The following is a 14,515-nucleotide window of genomic DNA, read 5'->3' on the forward strand; positions in this document are numbered from 1 at the left end:
AAAATGAATGCCTTTCAAAATCTGGTCAATGGAAATAATATGGATTACCTTGCATTTTTTATTGTTCTAGGATTAAAAATAGACCACAATGCAGAAAATAATTTTCAAGCAAATTCGATGTTAGTAATATATAATGATATAGACTTTCCAAAATGTATCAGACCTGAGGACATCAAAGACACCCCCAACCTCAATGTCCCAGAGAAATAAAAACTGATTCAGATACAGGGGACAATAAATTAAAACTTTGTGTGATAACATTTTGTGAAAACTTTTTGCTTTATAATGCTAATCCTATTTCTAGATAAGTTAATAATTATTAAAACTAAACACATCACACAGCACCTTTTCTTTTATATCTTGAAAAACATACATGAGCAAGAATAGAGGGGGAAAAGGGATTGATTAGAAAAGTCCACAGTCTTTCAGATTCTCTTTGATTATTATGTCTGTAACTGCATCAAACACGAACTTGACATTTTGGGTATCAGTAGCACAGGTCATGTGGGAATAAATTTCCTTATCTTCCTTCCTTAAATTCAGGTCTAGAAACTGGTTCTTGATGTAGTTCCCTGCATCTTCAAATGTATTTGGCCCTTGATAAAAAGAAATTAAACATTAATTGCATTACAAAATAGAATTATAAATTCAGTAAGTTTTAGATTTTACTATGTGTGCTTCTATTTGATGTACTCAGTATTAACAAATCAATATTGGTGCCCTAGCCAGATAGCTGGCTTGTCTAGAGAAGTCATTCTGATACAAAAAGGTTGCGGGTTTGGTCAGGCCAGGGCAGCTACAGAAACCGATCGATGTTTCTGTCTCTCCATCTCTCTCTCTTCTTCTCTGTCTAAAATCAATAAATACATTTTAAAAAGCAATAGTCAATTATCTGGGATTTATGAAATACCTATTTTTTGCTGGGAACTATACTACCTATAGCGGTCTTCAAGTGGCTAAAATTTAACTTCTCTATCAAAAAGCTCACAATACAGAATAGTAGGTCAATGTATGAGATTTAGTACTAATATATTTACACAACCAAGCGAGTAATAAAGCATATATATATGTGTGTATGTCAAAGGCTGTGAGTGTATCTGTGTGTGTATCTGTATCTTAATATGAACTAAATGAAAAAAAGAATAGAAATTTTAGAGCGAACTACAGAGTGAGGCTGTATTTTAACTACACCTTGAGAAATGGCTAGAAGGTAACAAAAACTGTATGAGTAAAAACCGAAAGTGAGAGTGAGAATAGCCTGTTACAGTGGACTTGCATGTAGGGCTGAGAAGTTAATGTGCATTTTGGAGAATCTGGTTGGATGAAAAGGAAAGATTTTTGTAGAGGGATTGTAAGAAGTAGAATAGATAGTATGAACAGCCAGATTGTGAACTATGTTTCTAACTAAGCAAAGTAGCTATAATGAGAAACCTATTGGGACCTAACTATTCTTAACTGATGTTTTAGTAGTTAAATAAAGAGCCAATAAAGGCTGTGCTTGAGAAAGTTTATACTAGTAGCTGGACACACAATGGGTCAATTGGGTAAAGGCAGAAATTAAATAAAAGGTTAACAAATACAGAGCACCTAAAACAGACCTGCTGATGGCTTACAAACAGAAGGTGCTTAGTGGGGACCTAACACAGGACAGAGCAGTAGCGTAAAGATTTTCCAAAGAGGTAAGGTTTTGTTCCCCATTTTACTGTTAACAGGAGAAAAATTCCACTAGGGACAATCTTTAAAAAAATGTAACATAACTAAATCCTAAAACACTGATAATCCCAAATGCTGGCAAAGATGTGGAGCAGAGGAACTCTTACTTATCGCTGGTGAGAATGCAAAATGGTGCAGCCAGTTTGGAAGGCAGTTTGACGATTTCTGACAAAGTTAAACATAGTCTTATCATACAATCCAGAAATTGTACTTCTAGGCATTTACACAAAAACTTATGTGCACACAAAAACCTGCATGTGGATGTTTGTAGCAGCTTTATCCATAATTATCCTAACCTTGAAGCAACCAAAATTTCCTCTTTTTTTTTCTTATTTGAGAGGAGGGGAGGCAGAGACAGACTCCTACATGCACCTTGACCGAGATCCACCCCACAAACCCACTAGGCCAGGGTGTGATGCTCTGCCCATACAGGGTATTACTCCATTGCTCAGCAACCAAGTTCTTCTTAGCATCTGAGGTGACGGCCATGGAGCCATCCTCCATGCCTGGAGCCAACTTGCTCCAATCAAGCCATGGCTGCAGGAGGGGAAGAGAAAGAGAGAAGCGAGAGAGGGAAGAGTGGAGAAGCAGATGGGTGCATCTCCTGTGTGCCCTGATCAGGAATTGAACCCAAGACATCCGCATGCCCAGCTGATGCTTAACTACTGAGCCAACTGACCAGGGCCTCAAGATGTCCTTTAATAGGTGAATGGATAAAGAAATTGGTTTGTTTATGGGATGAAATATTATTCCACAATAAAAACAAATGAGCTAGCAAACCAAGAAAAGATAAGGAGGACATAAAGGCATATTGCATTGAACATTGAAAAGTGAAAGAAGTTAGAAAATGCCACATACTGAATAATTCCAGCTATGTGACATTCTGGAAAATGCAAAACTAAAGAAACAGTAGAAACATCAGTCTTTGCCAGGGGTTGTAGGGACAGGAAAAGTGCAAGTATATGTAGGACCATAAAAATATTCTGTAAAACGCTGTAATGGTGGATCTATGGGAAAACCAACAGACCTGTCCAAAACAAAGACTTAATGCTAATGCAAACTACTGACTTTAGTTAATAATGTACTGATATCTGTTTATTGATTGTAACAACCTGTGGGAGCTAAACAGACAGGAGGAGTATATGGAAACTCTGTATTTTCTGTTCTAAACTAAAAACTGTTCTAAGGAGTAAACTCTAGTAGTTCAAAGAAAGAATTATTATGAGTCTATGTTTAATTTGTAATATTCAACAGAGAATCATGATATTTAATCATATAATAAATGTGTGAATATATAATTAATATTTATAAATACAGAAGAAAGATATAAGCACTAATTATGGACTAGCACATACAACTATTTTGACAGAATGCAATACTCCTAGTAACATCTGGGGTACCTATGTATCAAGTGGTGTAATCAGGCTTGTGTTTGTGTTTAAATCATAAATATTTCCATCTTACCAAATTTTATTGAAAACAGAACATATAACTAGAGAAAGTCTCTAAAGGTAAAATAACCCTCTCTAGAACCTGACATTTATAGTCATTGATTAATATGATCAGCACTAAAACTCTAGGACCTAGGGAAATTGGAAAAAGAGAAGGTACAACTCAAATTCATTCATGCTATTCTTCAGGAAACTTAATTCAGACTTTGAGGAGCCCCTGAGATCCAATATAGCATTACAAGCTTTCATTAAGAAATATATTAAAAATTCCAATTTAAAATAAAATTTACAATCCTATTATAATGCTTAAGATAATAGTTTGCAACAATTTTTGATGCATTATTTGTAATAGCAACCCCCATCTGTCTATCTAACCACCTCCCATTTATTCATGAGGACTTTGCTTTAATGCAGACTGTGTAGAAAGGTTTCCTCTTTTTAAGGTTCTTTCTAGTTTGGATCATACACATGACTCAAAAAGTATCACAAGCCTCAACCTCATAAATATTATATGTTAAGATCTTGATAGGAAAGTATATATCTATACAAGAATTTACTACTCTGTAATTAAACGGAAACAATCATACCTGTGTACTCTGGAAAGCAGATACTAAGATGAACTTTGGTTATTTTTTCTTGAAAGAGATCCTTTTTATTGAGAAAGAGGACAATGGAGGTGGTTGCAAAGTACTTGTGATTACAGATACTGTTGAACAGGTGAAGGCTTTCGTGCATTCTGTTCTGTTTGGTTTAAAAGATGAGAATGTGTAGAATTATTATTTGCAAAATGTTAATGTTCAGCATTATAAACAAGGATATAGAATTAACATCTTTGGAAGGACTTCATTGAGATGGAACATGTGGTTGTAATATCAGAAATCAAAAATGCTTATTTTCTACCCTGGCCTTATTTTCCTTTTAGACTTACCGCTTCTTCATCCTCCACTAGGACCATGTCATAGGCACTGAGTGCAGCACAGAATATAATGCATGTAACTCCTTCAAAGCAGTGAATCCATTTTTTTCTCTCAGACCTCTGCCCACCTACATCGAACATTCTTTAAAATAAAAAGAATAACATCTCACATATACCCTGCAAAATTCTCATTAACATTTAGAGTTATAAATGGATACTTTTCTATCTCTAAAATATATTCTTTTTATTTTTATTGATTATAAAATGTCTTATTTGGCCAATTTTCTGTTTAACAACCAAAAAGGAAATTTTATTGTTTTTTTAATTCACACAAACTATAGTAAAATAATTTACGCACTGACTTTGAGCACGTGAGAAATTTAAAGTAGTTTCAAGTTTTAGTAAAACATTGGTTAATCTTAGAGGATTTTAATCAAAATCTATATGTGATCTTAAATTAATATAAACCACAAGAAGTTCGAAATCTGTCATAGTTCTGATACTATGATTCTTGGCTCTTTTCTTAGCTCTTCCTACATTCATTCATTCATTCACTCATTTATTCAAATAGTTATTGGCCTTGATCATGAACTAAAAAAATTCATATTGTTAAAATGGCCATAGTACAGATTCCATGCAATCCTTTCAAAAAATCCAATGGTATTTTTCAAAGAAATAGAACAAATAATTATAAGATTTGTATGGAACCACAAAAGACCTGAATAGCCAAAGAAGAAGAACAAAGCTGAAATTATTCTCCCTGATTTTAAATTATATTACAAATCTATATTAATTAAAACAGTATGGTATCATCATAAAAACAAACACATAGACACAGTGTAACAGAATAGAGAGCCTAGAAATAAATCCATGCTCTAGCCAGGTGTCCCCAAACTTTGTTCCGCGGACAGCATGCGGCCCCCTGAGGCCATTTATCTGGCCCCTGCTGCACTTCCAGAAGGGGCACCTCTTTCATTGGTGGTCAGTGAGAGGAGCACTGTATGTGGCGGCCCTCCAACAGTCTGAGGGACAGTGAATTGGCCCCCTGTGTAAAACGTTTGGGTACCCCTGCAAGTCTAGACATTGTGTTAGGCCAGCTGACACAAAGACGAAAAGATATTGCCATTATCTTCAAAGCGCTCTCTGTGTAGTAGAGAGAAAAATATGTTAGTATGATATTATTTAATAAACATTGTAATATATAAGTTTGAATGTGAGCCTAGAAAAAGATGTAAGTCAGACTGAGGGGTCATGAAACTTACTCAGAAGGAGGTGTTTGAAAATTTGGCTTTCCTTCTGTTTTTATATTTTGGTAAGACACCATGTTGACATAGCAATTCAATACAGGAACTAGCAGCTCAATTTTTAATACCTCTTCATCCCTTAACATCCATATAGAACACATCCAAACTGTAGTTTCTAATGCAATCATTTTTTTCCAACACCTTTCCTCTTGTATAAGCCATTAACATTTTTGACCAGGTCCTCTGCAGGAGTTCTGCTTTTCTGTGGCTTCTTTTCCCTCTTAGAATCAAATATAAACTGGTTTAATGATCACTGAGGCTCTAGCTATTTTGGCTCTTGCTTACCTATCCAAGCTCAGTTCATACCACTTTCCTCTTTTTAATACAGTTTAATCACAAGGCCATTCTTACAGTTCCTTTAACACGAACCTAACTTTTGCTATTTCAGAGCTTTCATAGTCATTCTCTTTTCCACGTGACATGATTCTCTTTTTCCTCCTATAACACTTTCTCTCAACAGGTCTCATTGTTATGCTCTCCTCCACAAAGAAGGCTCTCTCCATTCTTCATTTACTTTCTATCACATCATTCTTTTTATTTTCTTTACAGTAATTGTCACCATCAGTTGTTAAATGGTTTGGTTTGGTTATTTATTTTTTATATAGATATAAAAATAAATATGTTTGATATCTATTACCTCCCTAATAGAACAGTGGCTTCATAAAGGTGGGGATACCTATATAGTGCCTATATTAGTGATGGCTATATTCCCAGTGCCAGCACTGTGCCTTATACATAACAGACATGCAACAAAATATTTGCTAAATAAATGAGTATAGTCCATACTAATGGGATGAAGGGGGCATTTTTCTGTAAAGTGCATGTGCAAGTCACCAAGAAATGAGAGAACATGTTGTATTTGGGATAAACAAGTAATTTATATTTTGGGAACATGAAGATTAAGGTAAAACGATTGAGGTATCTTGACATGATAATTATTCATTTATTCAACTAGTATTTATTGATCATACCAGGCATTAGAGATTCAATCTCAAGAAGCTTCTAATCTGGTGGTGGCGGCAGTGGTTGTGTGTATATGAACAGATTTAGGGTATCAATATACAATAGGGAGTATAGGAGGTGGGTTGTAATTTGAAGTGGAGTGATTAAAAATGCAGAAGATGATTTGGGTGTAATAAAATCTAAGAAAATTAGGTTTGAAGGATTGAGCCAAGTGGGTATCTGGGGAAGGATGTTCTAGGTAGAGGAAAAGGCAAGAGCAAAGGATTGAAGCAGGCAGAAATAAGCTTGAGATGTTAGACCAGAAATATATTTACTGATTGTTTTATATTATGTGAGAAGATTAGATTTTGTATTGCAGCCAATGGGGACTATGAGAAATTTTTGCATAGGGAATTAACTTTTATTATTATTATTATTATTATTATCATTATTATTATTTTGGTTAATATGTTAGGTCACTTTGATCTGAGGCTGGAAGATATAGCCTTGAGGAAGAAACTAGAGGCAAATAAATATATTATGGGGCTTTTGTAAGAGTTTAACAAGATATTACCAGAAAACATACAAGCTGTACAGAAATTTTAAATATAGTAACTATACTTGGGATAATCAATTAATTAGCTAACTTATTGAAGATAATTGAAAGTATTATACATTGTACTCTTATTTCATGTTTTGCATAGGAACCAAGTAGAGAACAGATATATAGAACTATATAATTCTTCAAATTAGGAGTGTATATATACATGGATAGATAGATAGGCTTATAGACAGAGAGATATGCACCAATGTAAAATCCCTCCATTCAATAGTAGATTGAAAGAGAAGATGCTCATGATATTCAAGATAACATCTGAGTTTAGTGGTAATGTGGCTTAGAAATTAAAATTGTGTCAATAAAGAATATAGACTATTAAATGCACTGCTAATTACCAAACCCTCTGCAGTTTTAGACTTACAGTATGTGGAGGAAGAGAACAGAGTTTTAACTTCAAGCTTCTATTATGTGGAGCATTAACCAATAATTATTATAGAATGAAGGATAATAAATATACACTCTGACCATTAAATTTGTGTGTGTGTGTTTGTGTGTGTGTCTGTGTGTGTGTATTAGAGACAGAGAGAGACAGAGAGAAGGACAGATAAGGACAGACAGACAGGAAGGGAGAGAGATGAGAAGCATCAATTCTTTGCTGTGGCACTTTAGTTATTCATTGATTGCTTTCTCATATGTGCCTTGACAGGGAGCTACAGCAGACCAAGTGACCCCTTGTTCAAGCCAGCAACCTTAGGCTCAAGCTGGTGAGCCTTGCTTAAACCAGGTGAGCCCGCACTCAAGCTGGCGACCTCGGGATTTCGAACTTGGGTCCTCCATGTTCCAGTCTGATGCTCTATCCACTGTGTCACTGCCTGGTCAGGCCTGACCTTTAAATTTTTATTTATTATTTAGTTAAGCAAGAAAGAAACAAACAGGAAGGGAGAGAGATGAGAGGCATGAACTCCTAGTTGCATCATTTTTAGTTGTTCATTGATTGGTTCTTATATATACATGCCTAGACCTGAGGCTTCAAGTCAGCAGCCTTGGGTTCAAGCCTGCAACCATGAGATCATGATGTTGATTACACCACATTCAAGCTGGAGAGCCTGTGCTCAATCCTGATGAGCTCACACTCAAGTCAGTGATCCCGGGGGTTTGAACCTGTGTCCTCAGCATCCCAGGTCAATGCTCTATCCACTGTGCCACCACCAGTCAGGCTTAGACCCTTACATTTTTAGTCAAATGTTTTGTTAACTCATAAAGGTAGTCTGTCTTTTTTCAAATTTTGGAAAATAGAGTTTTTACCAATTGTTTTATTGAAATTAGTATTGAAATACATTACAAAATGTGGGAGAAATAAAATTAGTTTAGATTATAACTTTTATTTCCTCCATAAATCCCCACATCACCAATTGTAATGTTTTCATCTTAATAGAACACAACAAATAAGAGTTTACTATTTGACAGGTGTAAGCATTCTACAATTAACTCACTTAAACTTTACCATAAACATGTAAGGTAGGTACAATTATTATGCCTATTTATCATATGAGCTCTTTAATCAACTAGCCCAAGGCTTATTTATTCAACTATTGTTGAAGCTGCTGTGTATGGGCCCCATGATAGGTATTGTGGGAATGGTACTTATGTTGGGAAAGTTGTTAAGCTTTGTTGTGAATCTCATTAAGTTTGAATCAATTTACTTAGACCAGAGGTCCCCAAGTAGAACATACTGTCTATAGTTAGCTCTCAGACCTTCATCAAGTAAATTGCTATTATCTTTCCTACTGAGTCTACCTTTCTTCCCCAGGTCAGACAGTAGTTCTATGTGTTGTCAAACAAGTCACTCAGCAAATTCTCACCTTATTTAGATGTTTCAGTTTTCTAATGGAGATAGTATAGACAGTCTAAATTCTAGATATTGCATATATTCTTCATTACTCATATAAAAATATAATTAATATACATATATATAAAATGATGGTTCAGCCTGACCAGGCGGTGGTGTAGTGGGTAGAGCATTGGACTGGGATGCAGAGGACCCAGGTTTGAAACCTCAAGGTCACCAGCTTGTGTGTGGGCTCATCTGGTTTGAGCAAAGCTCACCAACTTGAGCCCAAGGTCGCTGGCTTGAGCAAGGGGTCACTCACTCTGCTGTAACCCCCTGGTCAAGGCACATATGAGAAAGCAATCAATGAACAAGTAAAGTGCTGCAACAAAGAGTTGATACTTCTCATTTCTCTAGCTTCTGTCTGTCTGTACCTATCTGTCCCTCTCTCTGTCTCTGTCTCAAAAAAGAAAATGATGGCTCATATTTAGAAAAGAAAAGTGATACTGTGATTGAGCAAAACTGCATTAACTTATATATTAACTTGGTGAGTTGAGGATGGAGGTACATTACTAGGTTTAAACTTATGATGGGCTTTTCCAAATTCAAACCACACCTACTGGAGTTTAACATGTAAGAAACGCCGTAATTCTTGCTGCCTCTTTTGTTCTAATCTTTTCCACAGGGTATGCTTCCCCTGTAGGTACCCTATAATGGAGAACTAACCGGGGAACCTAGAGAAAATCCCTAGACGAATGGGATATCTGTACTGATGCCCAGTGTTCAAAGTTCACAGTAGGAGTGACAGTGCTGAAGGAGCCAAATTCCAGGACATCTTGATTAAATTTTCCCCACTGAACATCGCTTGTTTATAGCCTTATTAGCATTTGTTTTGAGCCTCTTTTTCTCTGCTTTTATGGACAACTAACCTATCTTTATTATTTCTTTTTTTAATCACCATTCTTATTTTTAATCAGATATATTCAAATCATGCAAATCTGAGAATAGTCTTAAATTGACTTTGGATAACTGCTCAGATTTCCTGCATGGGAACCAAATATCTCACGTCAGAGAGGATAATTTTATTTCTCTCATTTTGAAAGTTTTTTAATTTTTTAAAAAATGTTATAGCCCGTAGTAATGGAAACATTATTGAGTGAAATGCTCATTAGCAAATCAGACCAATAACTAGAGTTTTGCTTGTATATTGATTCTTCTGGTTATTATGTTAGCTCTAAGAAAAGTTACACAATGCTTTTCTGCTGTTGCAGTAATTCTTTTTTCATACATCACTTTTGACTTTAGTGTTTCCTCTAAATTTTAATTTGAGGCTTATTTGAGAGGTGTACAGCATAACATCCTATTGAAACGATTTGGAAATTCCCAAAATAGAGCACTTTTTATATATTTCACTGAAAAAGTAATTTTATATATGGGTGTGTGTATATGTGTATATTCCATCATGATCATTCTGTGAAAAACAAATAGAAAGCAGAAAAGAGCACATAGACTTGCTGAGAAACATTTGGTTTGGGCAAATGTGTATGGACAATTAACAAGGTGAATAGACATGTGATATAGCTTGAATACCCTAACTCTCTAAAAAGTTAAGGTAACCGAGTGCTATAATAACATTGAATGTTCTCATTTTGGGTAAAGATTTTTGTTTTTGTTTTTGGTGACACATATTATTATGTAAGGTACCTAAGTTAGGATTCTTAATTTTTTAAAAATAGTTTTTAATTGCTTGAAATGTACAATGCAGCTACAAATTTGCCAGGCTTTTAAGTGACAGCTGAACATCAGTAATCTGTTAAATTGCCCATAGCATGAATATAGGTCAACGCATCAGGGTTTTATGGCTTTCTATTAAACAATTGACTAAACAGTTGAGTTTATAGTCTATTTTAAATAGTTGGGAAGCCTTTGAGTGTTATGGGTTTATGATAAACAATTGGCTAAATATTTACCACATAAGATTACTCATACTTCTTATCAGAATAGATTATTATTAATCTGCCCTTTATAGTGCTTGCAAAATTATTACATAACATAAGATAGCTAAAAATCAATGCTACTGCAGTTACTTTAATTGTTAGATGTTTATGGTCATCCTACAAGCATGTGAGTTTCTTGGAAAAAATTGTAATTATTGATATCGATATGTTTGATCACAGAAAAATAAGACCGAATCTGTGTAGAAATTTACTTTCAACTATTCTGTTAAATGAGATTTATTCAAGATATTTGGTTATATCACCACTGATATAATTTCAGGTGACTACACAGATGACAGGGCCAACGGGGGGTCTAACCCATCAGTGCACAGAGCAAAGGGGCCCAGTCAAGTCTTCCTCTCGTGGACAGTTCTAAAACTCAGGGCGAATACTTGCCAGCATAAAGTGTATGCACACAGGTCATTCTACCTCTCTCGGTTGTCTGTGGTTATAAAATAGAATCAAAGGGATTTACAAGCGGGAGGGAGCCAGGTCTCCATAATCTCATCATTGTTAATACCATTATATACTTTTTTGCTATGTCTGTGTGTAGGTTTAGAACTATATAATTCCCTAATTATTGAATAATAGAATTTATAAACCCATTAAAATAAATTCTATCACTAGAATAGATTATACATTATGTTATATAGCTTATTATTTTGATAATATGAACCATAAACATACCTGAAACAAATAGTATACATGAGTCATTGCTCCACGAGACCTACTGTCGGGAATAACAACACTAAGCTGAGATCCAGCTGTGAGGGAGACACCAGACTCAGCCCTTAGCTACTGACTCTTCACCCACAGAAACGAACACAGTGCACATGGTTCAACTTCAAACTCAGGAAAATTATAATTTATTTTATATCAGACCTATTCAAACATTGTTAAAAATAAATATGTTAAGTTACAAAATCTGAAGCTCAATGTTATAGCATTTGCTGACCTCTTTTTGTGGGCTTCCATAGGGTTTTATGTTCTTCCAATTTTGTTGTGTTTTTTTTAAGTCATTGAGCAATTAGAAAGAAAGTAATGTCTCCATAATTGTTTATTAAATTCTGGTATATCTGTAAATTTTTGTTCTGAGGAATTATTTTATAACAAAAAAAGCCTCACATTTGCATTGCATTTTCCATTTACATAGTACTTTAGCATCTGTAAAGATAATGTATCAGTTTGACAGTTGGTGTTCTGGTTTGACAAGAAGCCTAAGGAAATTTCCACTAAATTAGGTGAGACATGAAGATGATACAGTACATTAACAGAGAGAACTTTTTTATTTTGAAGTTCCTATTTAAAATTCTACATTTCTCTAATTTAATATGTAAATTAAGTATTTAGTTTTAAATAGTGATAGGATGATTTATGCTATATGAATACAAATCAATGCTAATGAACTATATTTTAATACCTGGGCACTTTCTGAAATTAATTTGGAGCATACATTATTTTTATATTTCCTCTTTTGAAATACTACAGAATTTTACACTACAAAAGCCTGTATGCTTTTGGATAAACTCATTCAGCATTTCCCCCAAAAAAGGTGATTTGACTGTGAGAATTTATTAAGGAATCAATATATCTCAATTGCTGTGAGTCAACTTAAGAACAAATTTAAATGATTTTAAAAAAACTCCCTAAGAAAGTGTATAATTGTGCATTTAAATACTTTATAATTTTTTTTTGTTTTAAATATTTTGTATAGAAATTCCCTGAATTCTCTTCTTCATAGAAGATGCCTTTAGTAACTTACTCTCTTGAGTTAGAGAGAAAGCAAAACCTGTTAAAAAAAAGAGTTTAAAACTGGTTTTAGTGGATGGCAAAAGAGGCTGTAGTTGCACAGTGCAGAAAATGTTATGTCAAAATAAGCACTGACTGGGCTTCATAATCCAATTCACAAGCTCCTTTTATTTTGGCAATGATACTGTAATAAAGAGTTAGCAGCCTGACCAGGTGGTGGTGCAGTAGATAGAGTATTGTTCTGGGATGCTGAGGACCCAGGATCAAAACCCCAAGGTCATCAGCTTGAGTGTGGGCTCACTGGCTTGAGCGTGGGTTCATAGACATGCTCCCATGGTCACTGGCTTGAGCCCAAAGGTCGCTGGATTGAGCCCAGGGTTTCTGGCTTGAGGAAGAACTCACTGGCTCAGCTGGAGCCCCCCAATCAAGGCACATATAAGAAAACAATCGATGAACAACTAAAGCGTTGTGCACGCAACTGCAAGTTGATGCTTCTTATCTCTATCCCTTCCTGTCCCTCTTTCTTGTGCACTAAAAAAGAAAATTAGCAAAACCTTTCTCATTCCTTCATAAGGACCAGTCTCCAGAGCAAGAGAACTTGCACCTATATGACTTAAAATTATGATTACAAAATTAACCACAGAACTACAAAAGTACAAAAAATGACCCTGCACCAATGGAGATCCAGAGGTCTAATTTGAAGAGGCCTATTGTGAGGAAAATGTATTTTTAAAATATGTTTTTTTAAAAAGTTAATGCAAATGTATTCTCAGAATATTTGTTTTATAAATTTATGAATATTTATATTTAGTAACTGAGTGAAACTGAAGTTCCAGAAAATGAACCTGATTTCTGAAATGTCTTGCTCCTGGCAGTCACCCTGCAGCCTGGCTGTAGAGGCACAGACATGTGGAGCCCACAGAGGCTGCCGGCCGGACCTCTCTCAGCAGGCTGTCCTTGCACCTTGTCTCCCCTTCCGGCTGCTCTCTGGCGGGGATTGTGAATGACTGACAACACTGGAAAAAGCACTACTTTGTAGAAAAAGAATAGTTTCCACCCCAATTTACTCAGAGCCTATCAATAATATGCAATGTAAGAAGAGTGGTCTCGGAAGTTAAAAATGTGTTCATGCTAATCACATATCTATCACTTCTCTGTGTGATCTTAGGCAAATCTTTCACCTAGTTTTAGCCTCCATTTTTGATTCTTTATTATTCGTAAGGATAGCAATGCCTAGTTCATTATGTTACAGTGTATAGAGTGCTTGAAATAGTCTATTTATTCATCTGGCAAGAACTGACTGTATGCCTACTCTATGCCAGCCATGTGATAATCACAGTAAAGCTGTAAACAGACACGGCCCCTTCCTTCCTAGGGGCCATGTCTTCAGAGCAGATGAGATAAAAACAGAAACAAAAGAGAAAACTGATGAACAAACAGAGCAATTTCATGAATTGGTAAGTTTTTAAAAAGAGAAAAAAATAATATAGTATATTAATGATATAATAACACCAGTCTCACATTGGCACAGCTAGTAAGAGCTGTTTCTTTGTAATTTTTCCCAGTTCTATCTTAGTGACATCATGTTGGTAGGTTGGAATTGACCATTGTCAGGGTAATTATTCCAAGGAAATAATCAAGGGCCACAAAATAGCCTTCCCTGTCCTCCTGTTCCTGGGAGCTTGTTCTTCTACGTTAGTTAGCACCCTGTTGGGTGTAGTAGTGACAGGGACATGCAAGGATGATTAATAGGTAGGATGATTTGAGGACTTAATGATAAGAAGGAACCAGTCTTTGCAGAGATCCAAGGTCAGAGCATTTTAGGCAAAGAGAACAGCAAGTGCAAAGGCTCTGTGGCTTGAAAGTTCAAGGAACAGTTATATAACAAAAGATAATTTATGATAGTGCCTATTTCTGAGAAGAAACTAAATTGGTCGGTGTTGTAGAGAATGACCAGCATTGTGAGCTAGGTGTTATTATATGTGACACTAATTTTGAAAACTTGCTTATGAAGCAGACACTCTGAGATCTAGAAAACTTTATCAGTTTATGTAAG

General features: G+C 35.3%; 1 protein-coding gene across 1 annotated transcript in view; it reads right to left on the reverse strand.

The window, feature by feature from the left end:
- Positions 1-358: 358 nt before the first annotated feature.
- Positions 359-14,515, reverse strand: part of GNAT3 (G protein subunit alpha transducin 3) — a 54,020-nt gene continuing 39,863 nt past the window's right edge. The window contains exons 6-8 of the mRNA XM_066354273.1: positions 4,093-4,222; positions 3,752-3,905; positions 359-596 (exon numbers count right to left, since the gene is read on the reverse strand). Of these exons, the coding sequence (XP_066210370.1) occupies positions 406-596; positions 3,752-3,905; positions 4,093-4,222 (475 nt within the window). The 3' untranslated portion in view covers positions 359-405. The remainder of the gene's footprint in view (positions 597-3,751; positions 3,906-4,092; positions 4,223-14,515) is intronic.

This window comes from Saccopteryx leptura, chromosome 12, assembly GCF_036850995.1.
Source record: "Saccopteryx leptura isolate mSacLep1 chromosome 12, mSacLep1_pri_phased_curated, whole genome shotgun sequence".
NCBI classification, from domain to species: domain Eukaryota; kingdom Metazoa; phylum Chordata; class Mammalia; order Chiroptera; family Emballonuridae; genus Saccopteryx; species Saccopteryx leptura.